Source organism: Indicator indicator, assembly GCF_027791375.1.
Source record: "Indicator indicator isolate 239-I01 chromosome W unlocalized genomic scaffold, UM_Iind_1.1 iindW_random_scaffold_48, whole genome shotgun sequence".
NCBI lineage: Eukaryota > Metazoa > Chordata > Aves > Piciformes > Indicatoridae > Indicator > Indicator indicator.
This window is the reverse complement of record NW_026539062.1, coordinates 168,316-193,632: the sequence shown is the minus strand read 5'-3', so window position 1 is coordinate 193,632 and position 25,317 is coordinate 168,316. Positions and strand designations below refer to the sequence as shown.

At 46.7% G+C, this 25,317-nt stretch overlaps 2 protein-coding genes across 2 annotated transcripts in view; one reads left to right on the top strand and one right to left on the bottom strand.

Annotated features, from left to right (window-relative positions):
- The window catches only part of LOC128979898 (zinc finger SWIM domain-containing protein 6-like), a 276,472-nt gene that overhangs the window by 198,144 nt on the left and 53,011 nt on the right, over positions 1-25,317 (bottom strand). The window lies entirely within an intron of this gene.
- On the top strand, positions 15,952-20,058 carry LOC128979895 (BSD domain-containing protein 1-like). Its single transcript, XM_054398293.1, has 3 exons — positions 15,952-16,017; positions 17,688-17,781; positions 19,382-20,058. The coding sequence occupies exons 1-3, from the start codon at positions 15,952-15,954 to the stop codon at positions 20,056-20,058; spliced, it is 837 nt and encodes a 278-aa protein (XP_054254268.1).

The window sequence follows — 25,317 nt, the reverse complement described above, 5'->3', positions numbered from 1 at the left end:
TTGTCACTGTGATTGTCTACAGATTGGCCGTTTCCTGCATGATAGACAAGATTGTGAGATATGAGGCATATAAGTCGTTTCTTTGGGTTAAGAACAAGTTACTGAATGTTGGTGAATTCTGTTGTGGTCTTATTGGGCTAAGAAGCCATGGTAATTCAACTATGGATCTGCTAGCAGACACATTTGAGTTTGTTACTCCTCTTACAACTACAGAGGGTCTTTGTAGCCAGTGGTACCCTAGATATCTCGTGCTAGCCTTAATTTTGTTGCTTCTTGGAATAATCATATGGCTACTGATAGCACTGTGTCAAGAAAGATATAAGGCTACTTGCTCTTCCAACTCTGCTGTGAATGTGAAAACCAATCCAGTAAATTTGGTGGCCACTGTAAGCAGAAAGCATAAAGGAGCTGCAGGAGGAGATGCAGATGCTGCAGGAGATGGTGCAGATGGAGATGAGGATCCTTCTACTCAGGGTCCCTCTGTTAAGAAAGATCCTTCTGGTGAGGAAGAGAGGGTTAGCCTTAAAACTCTGGTAGACCTCTTGAGACCCCACATGGATGATGGAGATGTAGGTCAGGATGTAGACCCTGGAAGATTAGCAACTGCTGGCAGAGCCTCTGAACTCAAGGAAATTCAGTGGAGGATTACAACAGGATTCTAGGGACAGCGACCTCAGGATGAGGATGATGATGATGATGAGGATGACATACTAATGCACCCAGACAGGAAATTAGACATGTGAGGAAGGATTACATCAGAGGAGATAATGAGCCAGTCCTGTCTTGGCTAGCCAGGTGTTTTGATATGGGAGCCCCAGCATTGGTGGGAGGTGACAAGTCGGCCTCTCAGTTGGGGATGCTCTCAAAGGATACAGGCATAGACAGGCATCTAGGCAAGTGCATTGGTAAAGTTTCTCTGTGGGCACGCCTCCTACTGGCAGTCTCGCTGAGGTACCCCAGCAGAGATGATTTACCATGGAACCCTAAGCCTCGGACCACAATAGCTGAGGGAATCAAGCGTCTGAGGGAATTTGCTGTGAGAGAAATAATGTATGGAGATCATAAGACTCTGAATCCTGATGAAATTCCTGTTGGAACAGGCCTTGCCAAAAAGCTCATTAAGCTTGCTCCTCCTAATTATGCTACTATTCTGGCAAGCAGGATTGTGGCAAGAAATTATGGTGGAGTGCCTCCTACTGTTGGCCATTTCACTGACCAAATGAGGCAATTGGAGGATAGTCTCGCACGTACTTCTTTGGTTTCAGCCATTGAAACTTTGTCTGGAGAAATAAAGAACTGCATGAAAGAGCTGAAGGAGGAACTTAAAACCTCCATATCCAACTTGATGAAGGGGGATGATTCTGATTCCTCTTCCTCCAGATGGATACAAGTTTCAGCTGTCAGGAACAGACGTGCTCCAAGGAGGCCATTCCAGAATAGGTCAAACCAAAACAGACAGCGGAAGCAATCACGTGGCAGTATCTGGATAACTCTGCGTGATCAGTTTGGTGAGAACATGAACAGATGGGATGGTCAACCAACTTCTGACCTTTTCAAGAGGTTACGGGAGCTGCAGAGGGGCAGATCCCGAGGTAGCAATACCAGGAGGGTAGCTGTCGCTTCCTCAGTTTCCCAGAACAACTCTGATAGCTCCAACAGTGATCCTAATTCTGATGCTGGACGTTGTGCCAGCTGTACATGTGGAGGTAATCCCCACCATTAGGGGTGCCCTGCCTTCCGCCAGGGGGAGGTAAGGGATAATGGAGATAACAGAATCTATTGGGATGTGTACATCCAGTGGCCTGGCACTTCAAAATTTCAGAAGTACAGGGCCTTGGTTGACACAGGAGCTCAGTGCACCATAATACCATCAAATTATCAAGGGGGAGAATCTATAACTATTCAGGGAGTCACTGGTGGATCTCAAGAGTTGTTTAAGATAGAGGTTGATATAAGTTTAACTGGGAAGCAGTGGAAGAAACATACTATTGTAACAGGTCCTAATGCACCTTGTATTTTGGGAATTGATTTTCTGAGAGAAGGGCGTTTTAAAGACCCTAAGGGTTACAAATGGGCTTTTGGAATAGCAACTGTAGAAATTGATGGAGGAAAATTGAAGTTGTCTATTAGACCTGAGCTTTCAGATAAATCTGCAATTGTGGGACAACATGAGACAGAGGATGTAAAGCTGCCGGTTGCTTCTCAAACTGTGCATCACAGACAATACAGAACCAACCGTGACTCTTTGGTGCCCATTCAAAACTTGATTCGTCAGCTGGAGAGTCAGAAGGTCATCAGCAAAACTCATTCACCTCTCAACAGTCCGATCAGGCCTGTGCGAAAGCAGAATGGAGAGTGGCGTCTGACAGCAGATTTCCGTGCCTTGAATGAAGTAACTCCACCCATGAGTGCAGCTGTACCAGACATGATGGAACTCCAATATGAGCTGGAATCCAAACAGGCCAAATGGTATGCTACCATAGACATTGCTAATGCTTTCTTCTCTATTCCCATAGCAGAGGAATGCAGGCCTCAGTTTGCTTTCACCTGGAGAGGCATTCAGTACACATTCAATCGTTTGCCCCAGGGGTGGATTCACAGTTCAACCATCTGCCATGCAGTGATCCATGATGCTTTGGAGAAAGGTGGAGCTCCAGAACACATTCAGTTCATCGATGACATCATCGTCTGGGGTGAGACTGCTGAAGAAGTCTTCGAGAAAGGTAACAAAATCATTGACATTCTCTTGCAAGCCGGTTTCGCTATCAAGCGAGACAAGGTGAAAGGACCTGCCAGAGAAATCCAGTTTCTGGGAGTGCGGTGGCAAGATGGTCGCCGTCACATCCCAATGGATGTGATAAACAGAGTCTCCACCATGGCAAATCCCATCAACAAGAAAGAAACTCTACGTTTCTTAGGCATAGTGGGATTTTGGAGACTGCACATTCCTGGATACAGTCAGATTGTGAAACCTCTCTATGATGTGACTTGAAAGAGAAACAGTTTCCAATGGGGTCCTGAGCAACAAGCAGCCTTTGACCAGATCAAGCCAGAGGTAGTCCAAGCGATGGGTCTGGGACCTGTCCGAACTGGTCCAGACATTAAGAACATTCTGTACATGGCCGCGAGTGACAATGGCCCAACCTGGTGCTTATGGCAAAGAGCTCCAGGGGAGACACGAGGACGTCCTCTTGGTTTCTGGGGTCGTGGCTACAGAGGCTCAGAGGCAAACTACACTCCAACAGAGAAAGAGATTTTAGCTGCTTATGAAGGAGTGAAAGCTGCTTCTGAAGTGATTGGAACTGAGTCACAACTTCTTCTAACTCCTAGATTGCCAGTTCTGAAGTGGATGTTCAAAGGTAAAGGTTCTTCACCACATCATGTAACAGATGCTACCTGGTCTATCTGGATGGCTCTGATAACACAGAGAGCTCGAATGGGAAATCTTGAGAGGCCTGGTTTGGTGGAAGTGATCACAAACTGGCCAGAAGGCACAAGCTGTGCTAAACCTCCAGAGGAGAGAGTAGCTCGTGCTGAGGAAGCTCCTCCTTACAGTGATCTGTCTGATGATGAAAAGAGATATGCTTTGTTCACAGACGGTTCCTGTCGTCTTGTTGGGAACAAGCGAAGGTGGAAATCTGCAGTGTGGAGCCCAACGCGCAGAGTTGCAGAAGCGAGAGATGGAGAAGGAGAATCCAGTCAATTTGCAGAGGTAAAAGCTGTCCAGCTAGCTCTTAACGTAGCTGAACATGAGAGATGGCCAAAGCTTTATCTCTACACCGACTCGTGGATGGTAGCCAATGCCTTGTGGGGTTGGCTGAAAGACTGGAAGAAGAATGGCTGGCAGAGGAAAGGAAAGCCTATCTGGGCTGCAGATCTGTGGCAAGACATTGCTGCTCGCATTGAGAGAATCCCAGTGAAAGTGAGACACATCGATGCTCACATTCCTAAGAGCAAAGCCACTGAGGAACAACAACACAACCATCAGGCAGATCTAGCTGCAAGAGTTTCCCAGGTGGACACAAACTCTGATCCTGATCCTGATCTTGACTGGAAACACCGAGGTGAGCTGTTCTTAGCTCGGTGGGCCCATGACTCGTCAGGACATCAAGGCAGAGATGCAACCTACCGATGGGCTCGTGACAGATCCATTGACATTTCCATGGATGCTATCACACAAGTCATCCATGACTGTGACATTTGTGCTGCTATTAAGCAGGCAAAGCGGATCAAGCCCTTGTGGTACGGTGACCGATGGTCCAAGTACAAGTATGGTGAAGCCTGGCAGATTGACTACATCACTCTACCTCGTTCTCGATCTGGTAAGCAGTATGTGCTGACTATGGTAGAGGCAAGCACTGGATGGCTGGAAACTTATCCAGTTCCTCATGCAACTGCACGTAACACCATTCTTGGTCTGGAGAGACAAATCCTGTGGAGACACGGAACTCCAGAGAGGATTGAGTCGGACAACGGAACTCATTTCAAGAACAATCTTGTAAAAAACTGGGCCAAAGAGCACGGCATCGAGTGGATATTCCACATTCCCTACTATGCACCTGCTGCGGAGAAGATCGAATGCTACAACGGTTTCCTGAAAACCACTCTCAAAGCCATGAGGGGTGGATTTTGAAAAACTGTGAGAAACATTTAGCACAAGCAATCTGGTTGGTGAATAGTAGAGGTTCAGTGAATCGAGCTGGACCTGCCCAATCAGATTTGTTGTGAAAGGAAGAAGGTGACAGAGTTCGGGTTATCAGAGAAAAGAATCTGTTAGGCAAAACTGTTTGGGTATTTTCTCCTTCAGGAGAGGCCAAACCTGTCCGAGGGGTGGTTTCTGCTGAAGGTCCTGGTCACACATATTGGGTAATGCAAGAAAATGGTGAAATTCAGTGCATTCCACAAAGAAATCTAACTTTGGCTGAGAGAGGTTAAATTCAGAGTGTTGTGCAGATACAGCATTGCGCCCAAGAGGAGAGACCATGAGATCTACAGTGCACGAACCCTGAGAGCCCTGAGTCACCTGAGAGTCCCTGTTCCTTCCTTCACTCCATCTGCGAGGAAACAAGCTGTTTGCTGTTTTTCCTGTGATTTGACTCTTTTGAATCATCTACATCTGAGATAGCCGGAATGGACTATGGTCTTTATTCACCTATTGTTGTAGATATTATTTTAGATTAGATAAATGGTAGTAGCAGCCAATGGAATTGTTTAGAAGGGGTGGACTGTGATGGTTTGAAACTGTCTTTTTAATTTTTTCTTGCAAAGTTCAGAACAGAGAAAGTGAAAGAATGTAAATAAGTCACTATTGGGTGTAAGAAAGCAAAATAACGATTGTTCTAAACACTTCCATTGGATAGATCGAAATGTTTAAGAACTATTACCCAAAACAAAGTGGGGCACTCTGCACATTCTGCGTTCTGCAGTGGGGGCAGTTGCTGGGCTGTCTGGCTGCTGTTTCTTCTTCTCTTCTGGCTGAAGATAACACGTACTGACCTTGGCAGCTAAGTTAACAACTTTCTGCTTAACTAACTCTGCTTCTGCGTCCAGGGGGGTCTGGGGGGAAGCTCCTGGGAGAGAGAGAGGCCCCTTTGGGAGGGTCCCCTTGGGGGGAAGCAAAGGGAGATCGGTTGTGCTTTTCTGTTGATTGTATATATTTGTGAATGTTGTGAATTTTGTATATTTGTACATATTCATTGCATTTCATCGTAGATTTTAGACTCTGCTTGTAAATACAGCTTTTCATTTGCTTCCAGACTGAGCTAGCCTGGTTATTGTCGGTGGGGGGGGAATTTCAGCTCACACCGACACAGGGAATTTCGGATAAAAGGGGAGCTGCGTCTCCCAGCAATTTGAGAGACCCCACAGGGAACTGTCCCATGGACTCTCCCTTTATTCGAATAAAGTTTTAAAATACTCTGTCTCCATTTTGAACAGGAACTTCTAAATCAGATTAATTTTTCCTTACAACTGGGGGCCTCGTCCGGGAATATTCCACACCTTTCAGGGCCAGCAGTCAGAGACGGGATTGATGGTGCACCTCACCAAAATTTGGTGATCAATTCCCTTCGGTGGCTGCTGGTGCTGAAAGATTGATTTGAGACCCGAGACCGTTCAGGAGACAGACGAGTAATGGACCAGAGGGGTCCGCAGGGTGGCCATAGGACAGACCAAGGGGGTCTGTTAAGAGGTCCAGAGGGAAAGGACCTCAGGAAATCTCACCGGTGAGTACTATGGGAACTTCGGGGTGATAGAAATGGAAAGGATGCCCAGGGAGGGCATAAGAAAGGCTGGGGTGATGACCCTGGATATAACCGAAAAGTTCCTAGGGGAGGATATTGAGATCTTGGGATAGCCTGCATATTCCTCCAGAGGTAATTAAGGAAATAATGGTTTGCAGGAGCTGGGGCCTACAGCTCTCCTTGCTGGTGGCAGGGAGCAGGGAGTGCGGGGCTTGCCTGAGGGCACAGGGAAACACAAACCCCGGCAGGATTGGAGGATCTGTGTTTGTAATTGTCTTACCATCCAGGACATAAGGTTGAGTGGGGAACACCCAACAGGATCTGGGAAGCAAATATTTGTGGGGGTGCTAATTAGTGGCAGTAATAACAGTGTCAGTCGTGTGCTAAATGCGACAGTTCTGAACAGGAGGATAAGAGCTGTCTTGTGAGGAAGGGGGTGTAAATTTTGCAGGTAATTAGGCAAAGGTCTTTGCTCAGGCACTTTAGCCTGAAAAGTCTGAAGTTGTGTGGCTTTGTTGTTTTAGACTTGTTCAGTAGTTTTGGTGAAACAGGGGCTGCAGCTTTTCCCCTTTCTGGGGGAGGGAGCTAAAACCGAAGCTGCTGTCAGTCCGGTGTCGAGAAGAATTTGGGAAAATTAGCATGCATGCATATATAGTGCTGTTAGTGTTGTAATGAGGATTTACAGTCCTAGCTGGGGGAAATACACAGACTCTGCTGGAATTTGGTTTTGGAATAAGGCACCAGAGAAAGCAGCATTAAGTTATATCTCCCCAGAAAGGATATGAAATTAAATTCTGATAAAACCGATAAATTGGAGAGTCTAAAGGAGTATCAAAATTTAATTTGGTATGAAATGTAAATTGATCTGGAAAAATAAAATGTTGCTGAAGTTGTATGAAGAAAGGCATTATTATGGTTCTGGGGTTGGAGGCCCCTTTTGGTTCTGGGAATCTGGATCTTTGATATTTGCATTTTGTTTGTTGCAAAATGATTATTGTCTGAACGTATTAATTTAATGTTGAAGTTAAAGTTATAACTATATGGAATTGGACATCACTCAGAATCTAAACCCAGCCCCTCTGATATCTGAGGGTAAACTGGAACACAACTCAGTTTATTTTCTGCCAAACTGGTTAATGATTGGATTTGATTCAAATGGGAGCAGGTCAATCTCGAGGAGAAATCTTGAAAAAGTGCCCCTTAGGCTGTATTTTAGAACACTGGAAACATCTAGGGAAAAGTGCTTGTGAAAGTTTGAGAGGCAGAGTTCATGTGGAAATGTTGGTTGAATTTACTGTAGAAAAGGTGGAGGGGGAACATTGGAAAAGAGAATGCTGGTGATGTGTTTGGAGACAAGGAAAGAGAATGAAGGAAGCACTTGTAATGAAATTGTGTTACAATGAAAGGGACTAGAGGAATTTAACAGTATCCCAGCTAAGACTCTGGCTCTAGCTAAGCTAGGGAAGGAAACGTTAATTGATAGAGCTAATAACAAATAGCTTTAAGAGACCTATAGGAAGATACAATATTTAAGAATAAATGAGATTGTTATGCCAAGGCCTCATATTATACCATTGTAAACCAAATTAGAATCATAGAATCAGTCAGGGTTGGAAGGGACCACAAGGATCATCTAGTTCCAACCCCCCTGCCATGGCCAGGGACACCCCACACGAGATCAGGCTGGCCAGAGCCTCATTCAGCCTGGCCTTAAACACCTCCAGGGATGGGGCCTCAACCACCTCCCTGGACAACCCATTCCAGGCTTTCACCACTCTCATGGTGAAGAACTTCTTCCTCACTTCCATCCCGAATCTCCTCACTTCCACCTTCATTCCATTCCCCCTAGTCCTATCACTACCTGATAGCCTAAAAAGTCCCTCCCCAGCTTTCTTGTAGGCCCCCTTCAGATATTGAAAGGCCACAATAAGGTCACCTCGGAGCCTTCTCTTCTCCAGACTGAACAGCCCCAACTCTTTCAGTCTGTCCTCATAGGAGAGGTGCTCCAGCCCTCTGATCATCCTTGTGGCCCTTCTCTGGACACACTCCAGCATGTCCATATCCCTCCAGTAACAGGGGCTCCAGAACTGGACACAGTACTCCAGGTGAGGTCTCACCAGAGCTGAGTAGAGGGGGAGAATCACCTCCCTTGACCTGCTGGCCACACTTCTCCTGATGCAACCCAGGATCTGGTTGGCTCTCTGGGCTGCAAGTACACATTGAGCTTCTCGTCCTCCAGCACCCCCAAGTCCCTCTCCTCAGGGCTGCTTTCTAGCCACTCACTGCCCAGACTGTATTTGTGCTTGGGATTGCCTCGACCCAGATGCAGGACCCTGCACGTGGTCTTGTTGAACCTCATGAGGTTGGCTTGTGCCCACCTCTCCAGCCTGTCAAGGTCCCTCTGGATGGCATCCCCTCCTTCCAGCGTGTCTGCTGCACCACACAGCTTGGTGTCATCAGCAAACTTGCTGAGGGTGCACTCAATGCCACTGTCCATGTCACCAACAAAGATGTTAAACAAGACTGGTACCAGGACTGATCCCTGAGGGACTCCACTTGTCACTGGCCTCCACTGGGACATGGAGCCATTGACAGCCACTCTTTAGGTGCGGCCATCAAGCCAGTTCTTTATCCATCTTGTGGTCCACCCATCAAACCCATGTATCACCAGTTTGGAGACCAGGATGTGGCGCAGGACAGTGTCAAAGGCTTTGCTCAGGTCCAGGTAAATGACATCAGTTGCTCGCCCCACATCTATTAAGGTTGTGACCTGTTCATAGAAGGCCACCAGGTTTGTCAGGCAGGATTTGCCCTTGGTAAACCTATGCTGACTGTACCCAATCACCTCTTCACTATTCTTCTGTCTCACTAGTGCCTCCAGGAGAATCTGCTCCATGATCTTATCAGGCACAGAGGTGAGACTGACTGGCCTGTAGTTCCCTGGTTCTTCCTTCTTCCCCTTTTTGAAAATGGGAGTAATGTTTCCCCTTTTCCAGTCAGTGGGAACTTCCCCAGACTGCCAGGACTTCTGGAATATAATAGAGAGTTGGGTTTAGCAACCTCATCTGCCAGTTCTCTCAGTACCCGTGGGTGTATCCCATCGGGTCCCTTGGACTTGAACACTTTCAGGTTCTTCAGGTGATCACGAACCTGTTCTTCACTTCTGATAGGCAGTTCTTCCTTCTGGTTCTTGCCTTTAGCTTCCATGACTATTCCAGGAGTGTGGCTGGAGGCCCTTGCAGTGAAGACTGAGGTAAAGAAGTCATTGAGAACCTCAGCCTTTTCCAGGTCACTTGTGACCATTTCACCTGTTTCCTTTCTGAGGGGGCCCACAGCTTCCCTAGTCTTCTTTTTACCATTAATATACCTGTTGAAATTCTTAGTGTTCCCTTTAACCTCCCTGGCTAGATTCAATTCAAACTGTGCTTTGGCTTTCCTAACCAGGTCTCTTGCTGCTTGGGCAGCTTCCTTATATCCCCCCATTCTAGCTGTCCTTTCCTCCACTCCTTGTAGAGTTTCCTTTAAGTGATAGTGTGTCCAGCAGCTCCTTGCTCATCCAGGCAGGCCTCCTAGCATTCTTCCCTGCTTTTCTCTTTGTTGGTATACATTGCTCCTGGACACAGAGGAGGTGGTCCTTGAATACTGACCAGATGTCCTGGGCCCCTCTTCCTTCTAGGGCTTTGTCCCATGACACTTTGGCCAGCAGATCCCTGAAGCGATCAAAGTCTGAACGCCTAAAGTCTAGCGTCGTAAGCTTAGAATACATCCTCCTGGTTGCCCTGAGGATCTTAAATTCAACTCCTTCATGGTCACTGCAGCCAAGACTGTCTCTGAGCCTCACATTGGTTACCAGCCCTTCCCTGTTGGTGAGAACAAGGTCCAGCATAGCACCTTTTCTTGGTGGTTCCTCTGCCATTTGGAGGAGGAAGTTGTCATCTATGCAATCCAGGAACATCCTGGATTGCTGGTGCCTTGCTGTGTTGTCCCTCCAGCAGATGTCAGAGTGGTTGAAATCACCCATGAGGACCAGGGCTTGTGACCTGGAATCCGCTTGTATTTGCCTGTGGAAGGCCTCATCTGCTTGTTTCTGCTGGTCAGGTGGCCTGTAGCAGACCCCTACAGTAACATCTCCTTCCCCTGTCTTGCCTTTAATTTTGACCCATACACTCTCAACCAGCTCTTCATCCTTCCCCAGGTGGAGATCTACTGATTCCAGCTGGTCACTGACATAGAGGGCAACACCTCCTGCTCTCCTTCCCTGCCTATCCTTTCTAAAGAGCTTGTACCCATCTATCCCTACATTCCAGTCATGGGTATCATCCCACCAAGTTTCAGTAATAGCCACTATGTCATGGCATCCCAGCAGCACAGTGGCCCTTAATTCATCCTGTTTGTTGCTGAAGCTGCGTGCATTTGCATAGAGACACTTCAGCTGGGCTGGCCCTGTCCTCCTCTTGTGCCAACTCCCCTTGATTTCCAGAGTGTCCTGGTGCATCATTCGTGGCTTGCCTCAGGGCAGCAAGATGAGAGCCCTCACTAGCTCTCCATCCCTCTGCCTCTGGTGAGGTGCCCCTCTGTTTGTCACTGGCCAGCAGGGGACTATTAACCCCTTCCCCCTTCAAATCTAGTTTAAAGCCCTATCAATGAGCCCTGCCAATTCCCTCCTCACACCATTATTATTCAATACTTGATTTAAAGCATGCCTTCTGGGCATGCCTGCTTGCAGAGGGGAGCAAACAGCAGCTTGCCTTTGAATGGGAGCAGGAGGGAAAAGGAAAAAAACAGTGAAGCAACAGCTGGTGTGATCTGAAACCTTTTAGCATGTATAAGTTTTCTTGCTGAGGACATTCCTGGGCTTTCTGTTTGCCTTAGAGCTGTCCCAGGCACTTCATGGTGGAAGACAATACTTGCTCCAGCCTAGAAAGCTTTCTGAGGTGGCTTTACTGAGTTTTCATGGACAAGTAGCAAGCACTTTCTGCTGTAGTCTAATGTTAGATGAAGCCCTGGAGCTAGGGAAGGTTATTAAGACCTGTCTGGAGTTGTTTGTGGTTGTTCTTGAATGAATTGGCTAAGTGGGCTCCTGGTGGTCTTGAGCTGATGATTGGATCTTAGAGGCCCTTTCCAACCAAAACAATTCTGTGTTTCTGTGAAAGCTTTGGAAGGGATACTGGGAGAATTGGCTTCATCCCCAGGGATCAGGTTAATGCAGTATGGGGATGACTTGCTACCACACAGGAATGGGAGGAGGTGGTAGAAGAAGCCACAGTGGAATTGCTTCATTTTCTTGCAAAAAAGGGACTTAGGGTATGGGAGAAAAAAGCACAAATGGTGGAAAGGAAGCTTAAATATCTGGGACATATTCTGGATGAAGGTTTGCGGTGTATTGACCCAGAAAGAGCCTGAGGAGTTTTAGAAATACCATTTCCTAAGACAAAAAAAAATAATTGCAACAGTTTTTAGGGCTAGTAGGGTATTGCAGGACCTGGATTGAGGATTTTGCAATTCTAGCCAGAGCCCTGTATGCCCTTTTGACACAAGATAACCCCGAGGTGGACACCAGAAGGTAGGCAGAGCTTTAAAAGGTTAAAAAGCAGGTTAACTGAAGCTCCGGCCCTAGCCCTTCCAGACCGGGAGAAAGAATTTGAATTATAGGTGGATGTTAAACAAGGCCATGCTAAAGGAATTCTAATGCAAGAACACAGTGGGAATCTGAGACCAGTAGCTTACTTTTCCAAACTATTGGATCCAGTGGCTAGGGGGTGGCCTCAAGTCTGCAAAGTTGTGCGGCTACAGCTTTAATGGTAACTGAGGCCCGAAGGCTGCCAGCAGGGGGATCTCTCAATTTTAAAGTCTCACATCAAATTAAGGTGTTGTTAACTGAAAGGGCTTCTAAATGGATGACCAGCACTAGGCTGTTACAGTATGAAACTTGTTTAATGAAACAGGAGGATTTAGAATTAAGTGGGGAAGGGTTTAACCCAGCCTCCTGTTTAACCAGTCCTGAGGGGAGGGATTTGGGTGAAACCCATGACTGTATTCAAGTAACAGACCTTCAAACCCGAGCTAGGGAGGGGCTACGAGATATGCCTTGCCCAGGTGCAGAAAATGTGTTTATTGATGGATCTTCTAGAGTGATAGGAGGAAAAAGAGTTACAGGGTATGCTATAATAAAGGGAAAGGAATTGTAAGATGGAGGAAAGATACCCTCCACATGGTCAGTACAGACTGCAGAATTGTATGCATTAATTAGAGCCTGTGAATTGCATCCAGGAAAAATAGTAAACATATTTACCGATTCAAAATACGCATATGGGGTGGTTCATGCATTTGGGAAACTGTGGGAGGAAAGAGGATTGTTGACCTGTAGGGGAAAAACTTTAGTTCATGAGGATTTAATTATTCACCTACTGGAGGTGGCAAATTTGCCAGAGGCAGTGGCAATAAGACATGTCAAGGGACATCAGGCAGGACACTTGGAGGGGACAATAGGGAATCAATTGGCAGATGAAGAAGCTTGGAAAGCAGCACTTCTGTCAGAAGTATCTAAGACCCTCCCTTTACTCTTAGTGGTTCAGCCACTGAAGGAAGTGTCTTTTCTGCCAGAGGAGTTGAAGATAATTCAAGATAGTGGGGCAGAAGAAAGGGGATACTTGGTAAACAATGTGTGCCAAAGGCTTTGGCTCTACAAATATTGAAGCAAATCAATTAATGGAGCCACTGGGGCTCTTGAGGACTGCCAGAAGCCTTCCTCAAGGTACATGCTGCTTTGGGTCTTTTTAGGCTATCCAAAAGAGCTGTTGAAGGCTGCTTGATTTGCTCCAAAATTAATAACTGAGTTACAAGGGAAGTGGCCAGGGTGGGTCGACCCTGGGCTGTATGCCCATTCCAATGGTGTCAGGTGAATTTAACAAATAATTCCAAGGTATGGAATAGTGGAGGCAACAGACTCAGATAGAGGAACTCATTTTACAGGAAAAAATTCTTCAAGGGGTGATGGCAGCCTTAGGAATACAATGGGACCTGCACACCCCATGGCACCCTCAGAGTTCAGGCCAGGTAGAGAAAATAAATGGGGAAATCAAGAAACATCTTTTGAAGCTAGTTTTAGAAACCAAAATGCCATGGACATGGCTTTTACCATTAGCTTTGGCTAGGATACAAGTCAGACCCAGAGGGGATATACAGCTATCCCCCTGTGAATTAATGCTTGGATTTTCTTATCCTGCAAACTCTCGGCCCAGTGGGGAAATGGAATTAAGTGATGTGTATTTAAAACATTATGTGTCCAGGATACTGTCTCTTGTGAAATCTCTCCAACAGGAAGCTCAGCTGGCACAGACCCTACCTTTGGATTTTGCTGTTCATAACATCCAACCAGGAGACTGGGACTTAATTAAAGAGTGGAAGGAAGCACCATTGGTGGCAAAGTGATGTGGACCATACCAAGCGTTGCTAACCACAGAAACAGCAGTCAAAAACAACTGAGCATGGGTGGACTCATCACACACGAGTCAAGACCTCCAAGGCCCCAGACAACTGGACTTATAAATTGGAGGAAAAAGACGGGAAATTGCGATTAATTCTCCACAGAAGTGGATCAGACAGTGATGGTCAATGTTGGGAGGATTGCCAGGTATTTAAATCAATCTGGAAAAACAAACAAACAAACCAACAACCCCCCCCAAAAAAAAAAAAAAAAACAAAACACCAACTCCCTCCTTTTGATCTTCCAGTAACTGGTGGGCTGATGCTAGTGATCAGACTGGTTTTGCCTTCTTGATACGAGAGTATTTTTACACACATTTGGTGCAGAGAGCAATAGACTGGTGAAGACACATGCTGGATTAAAGAAACCCAATAGGCCTTGAGTGGTAGAAATATATACTATACCAGACCTTGACATAGGATGGTTTGGACTGGATGCCCGTTCTTTTGGCCTATTGTAGAGAAATGGCTAGACGATAAAAGGCCATGAGCTGCACAATCCAGCCTTTTTAGCTAACTAACTATAAATAGGCTGACATGTCCTTGAGAGGCTGATAAGAGAAAGCTTGGCAAGCAATAAACAGGAGATGAAGCCAGGTGCTGAAGCTGCAAGGCAGGAAGACATTGCTGATATCATATTCCAATCAGCATACAACAACGGGCACGTGAACAATGTATGTTAGCCAGTAGCAAGCTAATGTTATTCGCGTGGACAGCACATAATACTATAAAAGCCTGTGTCTTTTAGCAATAAATGAGAAAGATCCTGAACTCATATTGAGTCCGTGTCTTGACTCTGGTCAATCTCCTACATTTGGCACCTGAACAGGGACTGGATCAGGACATCTCTACTAAGGATCTAGTTGCATTGCAACAAGAAAACAGGCTATGCTGAGAAGCAGTGGCAGAAGCTGTCAGAGAGGCGGATTGCTGTGCAATGATTCCTGATCCAGGACAGAAGTGGTGCTGCAAGGCAAAAGCGGCAGCAGCTGGGTGTGAGGTCGCGACTCACCTCCTGTATGGGACCCTGGAACCCCACGTCGGAAAAAGGTGCAGACGGGGGACAGGAGATTGAAGCAGGTGGCATCCTAGAGGGAGAGCTGGAAATCCAACTGAGCGCACCGGTTTGGACCCGCAACGGTAAGACCGCTTTACCGAGTATGAGTCGAGACATGGCACGCACGCAATTGCATGCTAAGCAAGGTGCTGGCGTGAGCATGAAGAGGCTCAAAGAGCTCTGTCAATGGGTAAAAGAAAAAGGACATTTGAAGGACCCCGAACTCATGTTTAGTATCACAGAGAGGCGGGAGGCAGGGCCGGCTGAAGAGCGAACGGGACTAGGGGTGGGAGGCACTCACCCCATCGCAGCCCTGCAGACAAGATGGACGGACACACAGACACAGATCGCTGGACAGGCGGTGGTGCCACACCCCAGCCCGCCCGGCCTGGCCCCGGCACGGCCTCGCCGCCAGCCTCTGGCGGCCGGAGTCCAGCCGAGGGCAGGGCAGCGCTGCCCCACCGCCGCTGCCACGGGCAAGGGTCCCGGGGGCTGCCTGAGCCAAGAGAACCGCACCGCGCCCCGCCCCCGAGGCGTGCGGCCCCACCGCAGAAGCTCTCCAGCCTGCATCATAGGAATCTGCCCTGGCCCGGACCTGTATTTCGACACCTGTTAAGGTGAGCCACCAGGAACATAATGGGACACAATCTAACAAAGGAAAAGGACTTAGTCATTGAAACCTGAAAACGCTCCTAAAGTGCAGAGGTGTAAAAGTTAGTGATTATGATCTAAGGAGGCTGCTTTTATGGGGTAAGCAGCAAGGAACTGAGTCCTCTTGCAGCACTGCCTTTAGTGTTGCTGCATGGCAGAAGCTGGTTAGCCATTTATGGGATGCCTTAAGGAAAGGAGATAAAGAAGTTGTAGATATGGCTACTACCTGGCAAATACTTAATGAAACGCTAAAAGACACCAAGCAAGAGCAAGATAAAAAGAAGGAGGAACTTAAAACAGAGCTAAAAGAAATGGGAATTGAACTGGGTGTGGGGGAGATAACTAAAGCAGTGGAGGACATGCCAGCACTCCCAGCCCCCTCCCCCCCCCCCCCCCCCAGCTGCCCAGCCGCTCCATTGGCACCAGAGGAAAAGGGCGCTGGAGAGCAGAAATATCCTTTTCCTAATGAGCAGCTTAAGATCCCTATGAAGTTGAAGGAGCACTTGACAAACGAGAATGACCCTAATGATCCCCAACAGCAGCAGCAATTTCCTCCCCTACCATCTGATAGTGAGGAAGAAGGTGAGAAGGAGATCTCACCCCAGGCTGTGAGGTTGCAAAAGACTGTAGGGGGGTGGATATCGACTTTATCTAACTCTGACCCCTCTATCACCATCGAGATTTTGGCAGCTGGTTCGTCAGAAAGCTGCTTCAGGGGGTGATTTGGATTTAGAGGAAAAGCTGGAAGTGCCACATACAATCACCACTCCAGTGCAGACGCATTCCCTTATGAGTGTTTCTGGTAACTCTAGTGAGCCCATGGCTTTCCCTGTGGAAAAAGCCGCTCCAGGGACTGGTCAGCAGTATAACCATCAAGTTTGGGGCTGGAAAGTTGTGCAGGACTTGCACGCAAGAAAGAAAACTGTTTTGAATACTCTTAGAGATATTGTTAAAGAGCAGGGCAAAAGCATGGCTCGGGAGCAGAAACCTGTCCTAGAAGCCTTTCAGAAACTCTTTAAGCAACATGAAAAGTCTATATGTACCTCTGCTCTTCAGCAGATGCCCTTTTCAGCAACCAAGCACCACTTTTATGACCCAGTCTGAGCAGAAATAAATCACAAGCAATCGAGCCCCGAGTTGGAGCGCCAAAAATAAAAAGTGTGTCGGTGTGAGCTGAAATTCCCCCCCCCCACCGACAATAACCAGGCTAGCTCAGTCTGGAAGCAAATGAAAAGCTGTATTTACAAGCAGAGTCTAAAATCTACAATGAAATGCAATGAATATGTACAAATATACAAAATTCACAACATTCACAAATATATACAATCAACAGAAAAAGCACAATCGATCTCCCTTTGCTTCCCCCCAAGGGGACCCTCCCAAAGGGGGCCTCCCTCTCCCAGGAGCTTCCCCCCCCGACCCCCCTGGACAGAGAAGCAGAGTTTAGTTAGAGCAGAAAGTTGTTAACTTAGCTGCCAAGGTCAGTACGTGTTATCTTCAGCCAGAAGAGAAGAAGAAACAGCAGCCAGACAGCCCAGCAACTGCCCCCACTGCAGAACGCAGAATGTGCCGAATGCCTGCTTTGTTTTGGGTAATAGTTCTTAAACATTTCTATCTATCCAATGGAAGTGTTTAGAACAATCGTTATTTTGCTTTCTTACACCCAATAGTGACTTATTTACATTCTTTCACTTTCTCTGTTTTGAACTTTGCAAGGAAAAATTAAAAAGTTTCAAACCATCACACCCAGGAATCCAGGGTAAGATCAGAGATAAGTTTTGGGACTGTGCTAAGAAGGAAGATAAGATCAGAGAGATTAAAGCAGTGCCCAACACTGAGGTTGCCTTGGAAAAGCAAGTGGGAAACATTGATTGCCAAAGAGTTTTGTGTGCCTTGGGAAATCCTGCTGTGAATGATGTGCTAACAGCTTGCACGCATCAACATCCAGAGACTTTGGCAGTGGAGGCTTTTGTAGCTTCTCCCCCAGCCTTTGAATTTTCAAACTGGATGGACATCAGTGTGGAGCGGAGGGAGGAGATGGCCCCTGGTTGGGCCATTAGGAGCCTCAGGGCGGTGATGCCAGCCCGCCCTTAGGTCTAAACCCGGGAGTACCGTGGGAGCGGTGGCAGTGCAAAGGCAGAGGAACGGCCGCTCGCTATCGTCACCTGTATGGCCCCGGTCAGCATAGCCGTAATCAAGTACTGGGGCAAGCGGGACAATGACCTGATCCTGCCCATCAACTCCTCCCTGAGTGTGACACTGCACCAGGACCAGCTGAAGACCACCACCATGGCCGCTACCAGCCGCAACTTCACCAAGAGAAGCCAGGCTGGGAAGAGGATTGTAGTGAAGGCATCACATGCCCAGAATTATGCCCCCAGATACCAGCTAACTTGTCCCAACATGTTCTGGGAAGTCCCCCCCCTTCCACCCTCCTTTCAGGAGAGGAGGACAAAAGGCTCGGGTGCCAGCCTGTCTCCTAAGGGAATAAACAGTTGCAGGCACCCATCTCAATGGCATGCCTATGCTCTTGCCATCTAAGGGCATAATTCTAGCTTCACCTTTTCTATAGGTGGAAGCAGGTTGTTGGCAAGTGTGCCCATTGGCTAGCTCCAGCCTCGAGTATCTATAAGTATTGCTCCATTTGTCACTTCGTTGCTCTCTCCTTTTACTTTCACTCGTTATGCGACTCACGATGCGTCAGCTGTAAGTCTTCACATGCAAGTGTACTGGAAGCCTCTGCGAATACAGAAGCCAGAAGCCAGCCCATCGAGCTCGCCTTGTGGACCAGCAAAGGAGACCCCTTCGCTGGTAGAGAACATCAGTGTCATACGCCTGAGAGAGGGTGAAATCAGACCCGGTCAAAAAGGACTGAGGGAAGCCCCGAGAGAGAGTGGGTAAGCTAAAACCCATAAGGGGAAGAACCTATCCCGAACCAGGCGGTCCAAAAATCTGCTTGCAGCAATAAGCAGCCAAGTAAGAAGAAACGCATCTTGCGTAGCCCCTGCTGTCCGCAGGAGAGAAAGGAAGCCGCCCACGGTAGCCACTCCGCAGCCCGCATTAGGGCGAAGCACCTGGGATTTCCCCGAGGGAAAGAGAGAGCAAAGATAGCCTCTCCATTGAAGTTAAGGCAATGACTGTACCATTATAATTTAAATGGAAAGCAGTTGCCGAGAGAATCGGCAGTCAGCTCACCTCCAGCCGAGCCGAGGGGGGGAGCATCGCTTCACCGCCCCCCCCACCGAAACCCGCCTACGGGAACCACCCTCGTTCGCGAGAGCTGACCACCGAAAGGACCTGGCCCTGCTGAGCCGATCCTTCGGTCAGGGAAGCCACTCCACCCCTGCAGACCGCAGGAGGACAAAGAAGCCAACTGCCCCTTCCTGCAGACTGCGGGAGGAGAAAGCAACCCTTGCCCCCCCCCACAGAGCCGGGAGGGAGGGAGAAAGTCGCCACCCGAATGGGGCCAGCCTCGGGCAGAAAGCAGATACCCAGCGAGCCAGCGTGACCTGGCAACTTGTCTTGCTGCATAGAAAGACAGAATGTATCTTTAATGTGCATAACATTCAGCAACCTTCTATTCAAAGCGCCCGCACGTAGCCATGTGATATTTCCAGCTTAACTTGCCTCTTGATAACATTATAAATATCTCTATACATAGCTAGCAGCCGCAAGCGTCTTGTCAAGTCCCCACCTAGTGGGCAAGCGGCGGAACTGTGCCCTTTCGTTCCCTTAATTAGAAATTGACTGTAAATATTATAATTGGGTATAATTCTAAATACTAAATCAGTTATGGTCTATATTATTACAACCGTGCATCTGAATCAATATATATAAAGTAATTAATCAAATATAATAATAAATAATAATTTTCATAATTCATATTTTCATAATTAATAATCACCACCCTCCATCCCTATTCCCCCTCTCCATGACAAGGATGAAGAGGAGTTCTTGGGGATGTCACCCCTGCCTTGTGCAAACATCAAATTTCCAGAAGCAGCAGAGAACGAATCTGCCCCTGCAGACCTGGAGGGAAGCTACCCCACTGCTCCCAAGAGACCCTCAGAGGAGAGCTGGGCTGTCCTCCCTCCGGAGCCAGCCCCAGCAGAGGGGAGCCCCTCTGAGAGCAGTGAGAGCATCTCCCTTGTGACTCAGACTGCAAACCCTGCCTCTGTGCCTGCTGCACAGCTACAGACTGGAGCACAACCAGCTGGGACCAGAGACCTCTCCCAGAGGCTGCTGGAGGCCACCTCAGAAGAGCAGAGGTCTCTGCCAAAGCCCTCAGAACCTGCTAATCCTTCTGCACCTGCACAGCAGTCAGCAGCATCCTCAGAGCCAGTGGCTGTTACAGAGCTCAAAGAGGTGGAGAGCAGAGCCCAGGGCAGGACAGAGACTCTGAAAGAGGAAGGACCAACAGATCTTCGAATCTTTGAGCTGAACTCGGATAGTGGGAAGTCCACCCCCTCCAACAATGGCAAGAAAGGTTCCAGCACTGACATTAGTGAGGACTGGGAGAAGGACTTTGATTTGGACATGACTGAGGAGGAGGTGCAGCTGGCGCTCTTGAAGGTGGAAGTGTCTGAGGAGCTGGAAGATGAAGAACGGGAAGATTTGGAATAGAGCAACTGCTTCCAGTGTGTGCCACAGGCTCATTTCCACCATCAAATGTGAGGTACCATGGCCCAGCTGTTCCTTTGTGTGTGACTGTGCTGGGGACTGCAGTCCAGGCTGGAGGAGTTTTCATTCCTGCTAAATCCTGTGGGCAACTTGAGTGACTCCTTCAGACCTGTGGCCTCTCTTTTTTGGGGGCAGTTCCCTTCTAACATCACAAGATGCTCCTTAAGATGTTGCTGATACAGTGACAGAGCCCTTACTGCTGTCTCTGGCCTTCTGGGTGGTGGTTTTATACATGCCTCCTTTGTCTTTCTGCCCCTCCCAGGGCTGCTTTTTTGGAGCTGGGGATTTCCTGGGTTTGGATAGCATTCACTTAGGTGCACTTGGAAAAGTTGAGGGTTAGGGTTGTTTCGGTTTGTTTGGTTGGTTGGTCTTTTTTATTCCCCCTTCTTTGGGGAGATTCTCAGCTGCAGCTGCCCACAGAGGTGAATTGGTGGCAGCAGTGGCTTCAGGCACTTACATGAGAGCATTTCTGTCCTGCAAAGCCCATGAGGACTGAGCTGCAGCTCCTCTGCTTGGTTCATGGTGGGCCCAGCCAAGCCTCTGAAATGTTCTGTGGCCTCACCCTGTCCTGGGCTCAAATATAGCTGCAGCTGGAAAACCTATTGTGGGAGGTGACACCAGTGCAGGGGTGACACTGGAGGGGCTGTACTCCCTCTGGGGTCGATGGTTGAGATCCCTGGGTCTGCAGCAGAGCTCCCAGGGTGCAGTGCTCTCATCTATGTCACTTTTGGGGTTTTCTTTTTCTCTCTCTTTAGAAGTCAAATTAACCATTTGGTTGTCTGTGCAATATTCCCTGTTCTGAACTACTCTGCACCTCCCTGAGCCTTTTCTAGCTGGGGTGAAAACCAGGAACAATTCTAACAGCTGGTAGTTTTGTTACTACGACTTTCTCCAAACCTTTTACAGACTTGCAGTTAACAGCAATTAAAGGAATTCTACAGAGCCAAAAAAAAAAAAAAAAGGTGCCTTCTCTACTGCCGTTTGCCAATCCCCCCTCCCTCCTCCCTCCCTTCCTTCCCCCTCCCTCCCTTCCTTCCCCCTCCCTCCCTTCCTTCCCCCCCTTCCTTCCAAACCCCCTCCTTCCTCCCTCCCTTCCTTCTCCCTCCTTATCTCACTCCCTTGTTTTGCAGCTGTTTAAGGTCTGCAGAAACCTGTGTTCTGATTTTAAAGTAACAGTGTTAAGATTTCTTAAGAAAGGTATCTCACCATTTTGTGAATGCGAACTTGATATATACATATTGTTTTTATCATTATTTCTGAAGGTAAGGGCTTTGGGAAATTGAGTATTTTAATGTTTGCAATCGTTGCGTTTTTTACAATAAGCATGATGATTATTAACTACCCAAAACACAAATCTGGTACTTGTAATAAGGTATGTTAAGTGCTACAGATAATGATGATTGCTTATAAGTCTTTAGTGATTGTGTTAAAGTATTTTTCCTAATCAATAAGCATAATACCATGTAAGTGCTACTGGGTTTATGAGTTTATAGGTTAAGGTTTTTCTTTTCTTTTTCTGGTTCAAACCTCCTTTTTTTTGAATCTGCCGGCAAATTTCAAAAAGAGCTCCATATAGATGGTAAATAAGTTTTCATTTTGAAAAGCGTGCATTATATAATATACCGTCTTTTTTGTTGTTGTTTTCTTGCACATTACATTGGTGGTTTAATTCTCACATAGTTTTTTAAGTTTTTAGGACCTTTTTTGGTATTAGCAGGACTTAAGAGTTTATTTTAGGAACGTTATAGAATGTTGTTTTGGCTTTTGTGTTTATAAAGGTTTTAAGATAAGGATTATAAGAATATGAAAAGCAACAAAAAAATTTTTCCCTTTTTGATACAGAGGTTTACCCTAGGGAAAATTCAAGGCTAGGAAAGGGATTCATCTTTTCTCACCTACAGGTTTTCCTGATGCCAGCATGGCAAAGCCCAGCACAAGACTCAAAGGATGGGACAAACAGCAGTGCCCGTGAAGCTGACAATCAGCTGACCACTGAGTCTGACCACAGTGCCTGTTTAACTGAGATCAGAAGCGTCGATCTGAAGCGGACTGCACGAGTGTCCCCCGAGGAAACCTCTCATTCGGGACTGAATGCCTCAATGCCTTAATGTCATGTAATTAGGGAATATGTTTATGTGCATTTATATGTTAAGTCACCAAAATGTTATAGTTAAACAATGTTTACCCAGGAACAGACAAATGGCCCAGCCTACCTATCTGGTAAAGTTAATTTGTTATTGCAATTGTGGGCTATCACTCATGTTCCCAGTATTCCCCATTCCCCTACATGGCACACTGAAGCAACTTTTGCAAAAACAAAGAGGGGGAATGGCAGGAGATTCTCCAGAGGCCTGATTAAACAAAGCTATGTATGTTTTAAACCTTTTTGCAATTCTCGAATGATTCCCAGGAAACACCAATGATACATCATTTCAATTTTTTGACCACCACCAGTGTACTGCCATCAGGTGCCAAAGTAAAAGTTCGGGATCTAGAAACATGTCAATGGTCTGATAACCTGGGGTGGAGGATATGCTTGTGTCAACAGGTTTTGGACCACATTGGGTCCCAGCAAGATGGGTTTGACTGGTGCTTTCATCATCCTTTGCATGCTTACTGCAACAGCAGCCTTGCAGATCCCAAAGCAGCTACAACACATCAAATTTAGGAAGACTAGCTTGCTGGGTAGTCAAGCAGGCAAATGCCACTAGTGAGCTGACAGACATGGGTGTGATGAATTTGAAGGATTGTGTTGTATGGATCTGCAAGATCACTCTAAATCTATTCATAAAGATATTCAGCAATTGATTGCCCACTCTCAAAAGGTAAAACAGGACATCGGTCTATTTGGATTAGATGCTCTAGGCAATTGGCTGGGCCTGAGCGGTTGGCTGAAAGGGTTAGTGCAGACTGGACTTTTAATATTAACAATAGTGTTAATTGGTTTGCTATGTCTTAGTTGTGCTTTGTCATGTATAAAACGCTTATTATTTCGCATTACCAATCAGGCTTGGCTTGTGCAAAAAGGAGATGGGGGAATTATAGAGAAATGGCTAGAAGATAAAAGGCCATGAGCTGCACAATCCAGCCTTTTTAGCTAACTAACTATAAACAGGCTGACATGTCCTTGAGAGGCTGATAAGAGAAAGCTTGGCAAGCAATAAACAGGAGATGAAGCCAGGTGCTGAAGCTGCAAGGCAGGAAGACATTGCTGATATCATATTCCAATCAGCATACCTTGTACCCAGTGTTATCAACAGGTCAAAACTGGAATAGACATTACAGCTTTGTTTAGCACACCCATATTAACTCAGGGTGCTATCAAAACCCTAAGGAGTGTACCGAACTAGGGCAGACCTATTGGATGGCCCAAAATCTGGGTATAGGAGGCACCAAGAGAGGCCAGGTATGTCCGAAAGGAGAACCCTGGATCTGCTTCAGTAAGCTAGGACAGCGGGGTCTCAGTGATAATGGAGGGCTTCAGGATCAGGCCAAAGAGCAACTAGTACAGAGTACGATAGATGCCTTAAAGGCCTCTGTATCTAAACCATCAGCTGCAAAGGAGGTGAGCCCACTATGTAAAGAACTCAAGGAAAAGTTACAAAAGGAATTGGGACTCCCTTTTGTAGGCAAAAATTTATTCATAGATCTAGCTGAAAAAGTGGAGGAAAACTTAAATGTAACTAATTGCTGGGTCTGTGGAGGTCTCCTGATGAGTGAGGAATGGCCATGGAAGGGAACCAGCTTAGATCCTTACCAAATAATTAAATGGAATCACTCAGTTATTTTGGGTAAAGATGAAAGACCTCGAGAATGGGCATTGACATCAGATACTACTGGAGCAGAATGCATAGAGCGAAAGGGGAGGCCTTTTAATAAATGGGTAGGAGAAACCCCCTGTAAATAGATATTAATATACAATGGTACCCACTCTGCTTGGTAGCCTGAAGATCCTTCATGGCACTGGTCTAGGGAGAATGCTAAAAATTGTATGAACACTACTGAAAGTGACATATTCAATTGTTCAGGGACAAACCCATTTCAGGGAATATCAAGTATCTCAAAAATATGGGGAAATATAGATATTACTTCTAAAAATTGGTGGAAAGCCCCAGACGGGTTATTTTGGATTTGTGGATGAACATCTTATTCAGAACTACCAGCAAATTGGGGGGGGGGGGGGGGGTAGTTGTACATTAAGGATTATTCAACCAGGATTTTTCTTGTTACCTCTTAAGAAGGGCAATGAATTGGGGATCCCTGTTTTTGAGGACTTGGATAGAGAGAAAAGGTCTTTTGAAATTGGAGGTGCTCAGAGATGGGGCGATGATGAGTGGCCGCCCCAAAGAATACTAGAGACCTATGGACCCGCAACCTGGGCTCAAGACAGTAATTGGGGATATCGAACTCCAATACATATACTGAACAGAATAATCTGATTACAGGCTGTGGTGGAACTCATAAGCAATGAGACTGCCTCAGGATGACAATGGAGAGGCAGTTATAAATATAGCCACCAACATCAGGAAGATAGCTCATGTACCAGTCCAAACCTGGAAAGGATTGGATTGGGACATGCTGTCTTGATTGCCTGGTGGGCCATAGGTCAAACGAGTACCATGTATGATCCCGTGTTTTGTATGGCTTATTCATCACGCTGTTAGGCAGATGCAGGTTATAGCCATATCAAGTGACCCAGAAATGGCTATAAAAAAGAGGAGTATTATGTATCTGCAAATAAGACCAAAATCAGAAATAAGCCAAGAGGAAAGAATTAAGTTAATGGTGAATGAATTTTGTAAAGACAATTCTTAAAATAAGAAGAGGAGGGATTGATGGGATTAAGAGTAGGTAAGTGTCTTTACAAAGGAAGAATTGTCTAAGAGGGTTTGGAAGTGAAAGGAAGGAACCAGACAGTTTGCTTTATGTGCATGTTAACAACAAAGGGACCTACTTGGTACCTTATCTTTAACCTTGCTGTGAATTGTTAGGGGGTCTGTCAGAGGGCGACAGACACTGAACACAGCCTGAACTTCTGAACTTTTAGGACAGAGCGCAGGCATAATAGACTACTGAATATTAACTTCTCCACCCAGAGAAGTGAAGAACCTAATTTAAATGAACATACGATGTATGAAGCAGGGGGGTTTCATGGAAAGGGGGACATGTAGTAGGTGTTTCGGGAAAGACTGTAAATCCTGA